At 40.8% G+C, this 7,473-nt stretch overlaps 1 protein-coding gene across 3 annotated transcripts in view; it reads left to right on the top strand.

The window, feature by feature from the left end:
* Positions 1-1,378: 1,378 nt before the first annotated feature.
* The window catches only part of LOC137375574 (drebrin-like), a 243,767-nt gene continuing 237,672 nt past the window's right edge, over positions 1,379-7,473 (top strand). The window contains exon 1 of one of the 3 annotated variants that reach the window (XM_068042930.1): positions 1,379-1,596. In XM_068042930.1, coding sequence (XP_067899031.1) covers positions 1,499-1,596 — 98 coding nt within the window. In that variant the 5' untranslated portion in view covers positions 1,379-1,498. The remainder of the gene's footprint in view (positions 1,597-7,473) is intronic. The other 2 variants (XM_068042929.1, XM_068042931.1) reach the window with 2 other exon arrangements.

The raw sequence follows: 7,473 nt of genomic DNA, 5'->3' as shown, positions 1-7,473 counted from the left end.
ACTTGAACCTTGTATTTTAGTGATGAGAGTGCTACCAACTGAGCCATAACTGATACAATTTTAGCTTTAGTAGTTGTGCCCCTCTGAAAAGGGGGAAATTTTATTATACTTTTTGAGTTGTTGACACTGGGGAATCTCAGTACTTCTTATGGGTTAACTAAAAGAGACATTCTACTATAATTAAAGAATAGTTGTTTGTCCTGTCACATGCTGTCCCATTCATGACATGCACACTTACAAAAGTTTCAGTTCATGGAAAACTCAATCCACCTACTGAAACGACCATTTTGCTGTGATTTTAATTTAAAAGTGTTTGGAGGTTGTCAATAATAGTAAATTACATAAATGAAAGTATATTTTTTATTTCAGTTTCCAGTTGGGGAAAGAGAAATGTAGACAGGTAGGTACTAGCACATAAATGTAATATAAGAAGAGCTTTTGTTCAGTTTCAGTGCAGACAGGGTATGCTGGCAGGTATTCAAACCCAGTACAATGTAGACGTTTTTATCTGGTTTCATTGTAGGGCAATATATGTTGGTAGCACCATGGTCCAGCTCAATGGAAAAGAAGCCTGTTTTGTTTCAAAGTGGAGCAACATACACAGGCAGATATCTGAACCTAGCACAATGCTGGAAGAGTCTTTGTTCACTTCTAGAGTGGGCACAAGGTATGGTGGCAGGTACAAGAACCTAGTGCAGTGTGCAAGAAGTCTTTGTTTAGTTTTAGAGAAGGGCAGGTGTCAGGCAAACACTAGGACCCTGTGCAGTGCAGATGTAGCCTTTGTTCAGTCCAGAATAGGGTGCACTGCACTAGGACTCGTTGCAATCAGAATGAGTGCAGTGTGGTAAGCCTTGGTTCAGTTTCAGGGAGGGGTGGAGGGAATAGCCAGCAGACACTAGGACCCTGTCCAATATGGGAAAAGCCTTAGTTTGAATGCGGGAAAAATACCAGTCCAGCAGGTGAATCCTAGTGTAGTGTAGAATTAACTGTTGTTCAGTTTCAAAGTGGAGCAAGGTAGAGAGGCAGCGGTTGGGACCATGCCTATTGAGGAGGAGCCTTTGGTTCATCTTTAGAAGGGGCGGGCTGTCAGACCAATAGTAGTAGTGGGCAAAGTGGCAGAAGAGCCTCTGGACTCGGATTGCTGGCAGTTTTCGGTGTGGGAGGAGCCTTTGTCCAGTTCCAGTGTAGGACGGTTACCCTGCCGGACACTAGGACCCGGCGCAGTGCGGGAGGAGCCTTTGTTCAGTTCCAGTGTGGGGCGGTTACCCTGCCGGGCACTAGGACCCGGCGCAGTGCGGGAGGAGCCTTTGTTCAGTTCCAGTGTGGGGCGGTTACCCTGCCGGGCACTAGGACCCGGCGCAGTGCGGGAGGAGCCTTTGTTCAGTTCCAGTGTGGGGCGGTTACCCTGCCGGGCACTAGGACCCGGCGCAGTGCGGGAGGAGCCTTTGTTCAGTTTCAGAGCGAGCGCAGCTACAGCCTCGGAGCCGGAGAGATCTCAATGGGAGCAGGGACCATGGCGCTCAACCTTAGTAATAACAGACTTGCTTTACTCACAGCCTATGAGGATGTCATCAACGAGAAGACCTCCACCGACTGGTAAGGGGGTCTCGGCGCTGCGCCGGGCTGGATGGTGGGACGAGGGCGGGGAGCGGAGATGAGGTTTGGGGTAAAGATGAAGATGGAGGGATACAGATGGTAAATCGCAGCAGCACCAGGCTTTGGGGATTTCCTCCAATTGCAGAGTTGGGAAATGCACCAGCGCCTAGCTCCAGGCGAACAATAGGACACCATCGGATGCGAAGAAACAGCAAATATTAAAAACGGTGTCAAATTAAATATATACGTTCTGAAATATAAATATTTTAAAATGGACTCAAATGATAACGATTATATAATTGGATCTAATATTAATGTTTTATTAATTAATGAATAGTACATAAAGGGATCGTCCTCGATACCCTTGAGATACTATGGTTCAATATATCCATGAAAAATATGCGGTTAATTACACTCTTTAACGGGGGTTCGTGGGCTATATATATTTATTGAAGTGCATTTTAGTGTGTTTTTCCTATGATTGTGCTTAATTTTCAATTGTAAAATGTTAAACGCTTTGATAGATAATCTCTGCTGCTGGCAGAGGGCGACGCCAGTACCTGCCGTTCCTGGATTTACCCAGTGCTTGTGGACTGAAGTTGATGTGTTAAAGAATCTGAGCCGCTTAAGGCTGTTTTGTGTGATGGGCAAACCTTTCCAATCGCCTTGTGATCACTGATAGGTGCCAGTCAACGTAGCGCAAATTTCACTGTCTCTTTGTTACATGGTAACGCAGGCCGAAAGGACCACGTAGATGATCAAGTAGATGTAACGACTGCATTTTATACACCTCCTCAGCACCCCCGCCCCCCATATTAGAGGGGTTGTTATTTCGTGCATCAATGTACAATGTAACTGAGGCTTAATGTATTTTTTATTCGTCATATGCGTTGTCTCTTTATAATTTTTTTACGGAGTTAAAATATTGGTCATTCCATTGAACGGCCTCTTTCCTGATTGTGACTGATTACACTGGCATTTGGGGAAAGGCTGGCGTAGTTAGCAAATGTTTGAATTATATTGGGTAATTCGAACCTTACTGGACAAATTTCGCTATCAATTTCACCTTTTAAGAAAATATAAAACGATAACATTAGAAATGCATCACTCGTTACCTTTGCCACCCAGTTATTCCGGAGTGAAATGTTATGACACTTATGGCATTGCATTCTGTAAATGGGGTACCCAAAATGCTTGCATGGTTCCAGAACTATGGAAATTGCTCGACTTCACGGTGTGACTTGCACTCCCTTCCTCAGGCACATTAAACACGTTTTTTAAAAATGGAAAAACATCGGAAAATGAACAGTTGCTGAAGCTTTATACTTTTTTTTCAAACGCAGTCACTTGATTAACAGGAGAATGGATACGGAGGAGGTGCCAGAGGATTGGAGTGGTAAATGTGACACCCTTATTCAAGGAAGGGTGTAAGGACAGTCCTAGCAACTACAGGCCAATTAGTTTAACATCAGTGGTGGGTAAGGTTTTAGAAACAATAATCAGGGAAAATATCAACAGACATTTAGAAAGGTTTGAGTTAATCAAGGATAGCCTCCAGCATAGATTTGTATAAGGCAGATCATGCTTAACTAATCTATTTGACTGTTTTGATGAAGTAACAGAGAATGCTGTTGAAGGGAATGCAGTGGATATTGTTTATATGGATTTTAAGAAAGTGTTTGATAAAATACCACATAAAAGGCTGGTTAACAAATTTGGGGCTCATGGAATAGGAAGGTTAGTGTCCAGTTGGATAAAAAATTGGCTTAAGGACAGAAAACAGTGAGTCGTAGTAAATGGTTGCTTTCCAGACTGGGGAATGGTAGACAGTGGTGTTCCCCAAGGGTCAGTGCTGTGACTAATGCTTTTTTTGCTATTTCTAAGTGACTTGAATCTTGGAATACAGAGTAGAATCTCAAAATTTGCCGATGGCAGCAAACTTGGAGGTGTGGCAAACTGTGAGGATGATATGAACCACCTGCAATAGGACATAGATAGGCTAACAGAATGGGCGAACAGGTGGCAGATAGAATTTAATACTGAGAAGAGTGAGGTATGCCTTTTGGCGGAAGGAGAAGCAATATATGGCACAGTTCTAAAGAGTGTGCAGGAACAGAGGGACCTGGGGGTGCATGTGCATCGATCTTTGAAGGTGGCAGGACATATTGAGAGAGTGGTAAATAAAGCATATGCGATCTTGGGCTTCATAAATAGAGGCATTGAGCACAAAAGCGGGGAAATTATGCTGAACATTTAGAAAGCTCTGTTTAGGCCCCAACTAGAGTATTGCATCCAGTTCTGGTCACCAAACGTCAGGAGGGATGTGAGGGTCCTTGAGAGGGTGCAGAGGAGATTTACTAGAATGGTTCCAGGGATGGAGGATTTTAATTACAAGGTTAGGTTGGAAAATCTGTGTTTGTTCTCCTTCGAACAAAGGAGATTGAGGAGAGCTTTAATAGAAGTGTACAAGATTACGACAGGCTTAGATAATTTAGACAAGGAAAAACTGTTCCCATTAACTAATGGTACAAGGACTAGGGGACACAGATTGAAAGTTTTGGGCAAGAGATGCAGGGGGAATATGAGGAAGCACTTTTTTACGCAGTGGGTGTTAGTGACCTGGAACTTACTGCCCACAAGGGTGGTGGAAGCGGAGACAATCAATGACTTCAAGAGGAAGTTCGATGGCCACTTGAGAGAAATAGACTTATAGGGCTATGGGGATCAAGCAAGGTTGTGGGACTGACTGGATAGCTCTATGGAGAGCTGGCATGGACTTGATGGGCCATGTGACCTCCTTCTGTGTCATAAATGACACTCTGACTCTAATTCTCCATCTAATCAGAGTCTTTCTATTTTAGCTGTTTAAAGCCATGCCATTTTAAAGTGCTTGCTGGTAAAGCAGCTGGTAAAAGCCTTTGTACAAAGAATAGATCAGATATGTATAAAACTGGCTGTTATATTCTTTGTTCAGATTTGCAGCGATGAAAATTGTATTCAATGGACACTTGGCGCACAGCTTCTTTCCACTTATTGCTAATTTTGACTGAGTTTTAGATTTTGATCATACCATTTACCTTCCTAATTGCTTGCTGCACCTGCATGCTAGCATTTAGTGACTTGTGAACAAGGATACCCGGGTCCATTTGGACATCAACACTTCCCAACTTCTCACCATTTAAGAAGTACTCTGTCTTTCTGTTTTTTTCTACCAAAGTAGATGACTTCACACTTATTCACATTATAGTTCATCTGTCGTGTTCTTGACCATTCACTTAGCCTGCTCAGGTCCCCTTGAAGCCTCCTTGCATCATCCTCACAACTTAAATTCCCACCTAGTTTTGTGTCATCAGCAAATTTGGAAATATTACATTTGGTTCCCACATCTAATTCATTTTTATAGATAGTGAACAGCTGTGGCCCAAGCACTGATCCTTGTGGTATCCCACTAGTAACAGCCTACCAACAATGACCTGTTTATTCATACTCTCTGTTTTTTGTCAGGTAATCAATTCTCAGTTCATACCAGTATATTACTCCCAATCCCATGTGCTCTAATATTGTTTACTAACCTCCTGTGTGGGACCTTATTAAAAGCCTTCTGAAAATCCAAATACACCACATCTACTGGTTCTCCTTCATCTATGCTACAAGTAACATCCTCAAAAACTTCAACAGGTTTGTCAAACAGGATTTCCCCTTCAAACTTGATTTCCGCCTTTATGTTTCTCACTAGCTTGCATTCATATTCTCTTTTCTCTTTATCAGTTTCTTGGTCAACCTTTGCTGGATTTAAAATTTCCTCCCAATCATCAGGTTTACGACTTTTCTGACAACCTTATAAGCCATTCCCTTTAATCTAATACAATCTTTAACTCCTTTTGTTAGCCACAGTTGATTCATCTTTCCTGTTGGTTTTTTGTGTCTTAGAGGAATGTATATTTGTTGTAGACCATGTAATCCTTCTTTAAAAACTAGCCTGTCTACTGTCAAATCTTTTAGTGCATTTTCCCAATCCATCATAGCCAACTTGCCCCTCATACCTTTACAGTTTCCTCTGTTCAGTTTTAAGACCCTAGTTTCAAAATGAACTCTATCACTTTCAATATAATGATCAATTCAGAGTTTAGGATATTGTAACAACATTTGTGTTCAAACAATATCTATGCATCCTTTTTGTCTTCCTCGTTAAAATTTTCATTAAAAATTCATGAACAGGTAAAGAAAATAATCAAAAAGGTTAATGAAATGCTGGCCTTTCTATCTAGAGAAGTAGAATAAAAGGATGTTGAAGTCATGCTTCAGCCCTGCTTAGACTATGCCTGGAGTATTATGAGCAGTTCTGGGCACCACACCTTGGGATATATTGGCCTTGGAGGGAGTGCAGCATAGGTTTACCAGAGTGCTACCTAGACCCCAAGGGTTAAATTTTGAGGAGAGATTACAGCACCTAGGGTTGTATTCCTTGGAATTTAGAAGGTTATGAGTTGATTTGATCAACTTTTTCAAGATATTAAGGGGAACAGATAGTTTCTCTGTACCCAATTGGGGAGTCTAAAACTGGTGGCATAGTCAGAAAATTAGGACCAGACCTTTTAGGAGTGAAATTAGGAAATATTTCTATATGCAATGGATGGTAGCTGTTTGGAATTCTCTTCTGCAAACAGCAATTGATGCTAGTTCAATTGTTAAATTTAAAACTGAGATTGATAGATTTTAGTTAACCAAAGACCTTAAGGGATAGGGGCATATGGAGTTAGGTTGCTGATCAGCTATGATCTCATTAAATGGTAGAACAGGCTCGAGGGGCTAAATAGCCTTCTCTTGTTTCTATGTTCCTATTTTCCTCTCTCTATCTCAATACTCTTCTCTTATTCACACTCTACTCCTCTTTACCTCTTGCATTCTCTCTTTTCCCCTCCTTTATTTACACTTCTGTGTGTATTCCCTTCATTTCCATTTTTTTCTACTGCTGCTTTCCAACTAGTCTTTCTCATTCTACTGACCTCCTGATAGCAGTAATGAAGAGACAGAATACAGTGATTTAGAGATTAGAGAGGTTTATAGCAAAAGCAAAGTTTTATGGGAGACTTTACTTTGCATATAGATTGAGAAGAGCGGAGTAGCTCAAGCCAGACATTTCTTGAGTCCATTCAAGGTCACTTTCTGGACCAATATGTTCTAGAACCAACAAGAGCGCAGGCCATATTAGATTTAGTAATGAGTAATGAGTCAGACTTAGTTAATAATCTAACAGTGAGGAAACATTTATCTAACTGATCATCATATGATCAAATTCAATGTTAGGTTTGAAGTGGAAAAAGATAACACAGATACTCAAATTCTAGATTTTGGTAAGGCTAACTTTAACGAGTTGAGACAGAGACTGATGACAGTAAACTGGTCAAAACTGTTATCAGATAAAACTACAGATGAGCAAAGGTGTTCAAAAAATAATTTAGCTTAATACAGGAATTGTGTTAGACTCCTAAGGGACAAGAACTCAATTTATCAAATAAAACAGCCTTGGTCGACAAGATATGAGAGATAACATAAAACTAAAGGAAAGAGCAGACAGAAGTGCAAAGAACAGTGTAGATCCAGGGGACTGGGAAAGTGAAAGACAGCAAAGGAAGACAAACAAGATAACAAATTCTATTTTAAAAAGGAATACGAAAAGAAATTTGCAAGAGATATCCAGATTAACTCACAAGTTTTTACAATTATATTAGAAAATAAAGGATAGTCAAGTGTAATGTGAACCCTATAAAAACAGATGAGGGCAATATTGTAATTAAAAATAAGGAATTAGCAGACTTGTTGAATAATTACATTGTGTCACTCTTCACAGTAGAGGAAGAGGAGAATATACTTGAC

This window comes from Heterodontus francisci, chromosome 12, assembly GCF_036365525.1.
Source record: "Heterodontus francisci isolate sHetFra1 chromosome 12, sHetFra1.hap1, whole genome shotgun sequence".
NCBI lineage: Eukaryota > Metazoa > Chordata > Chondrichthyes > Heterodontiformes > Heterodontidae > Heterodontus > Heterodontus francisci.
Note: the sequence above shows the minus strand (reverse complement) of the source record. Positions and strands in the feature narration are given on the sequence as shown.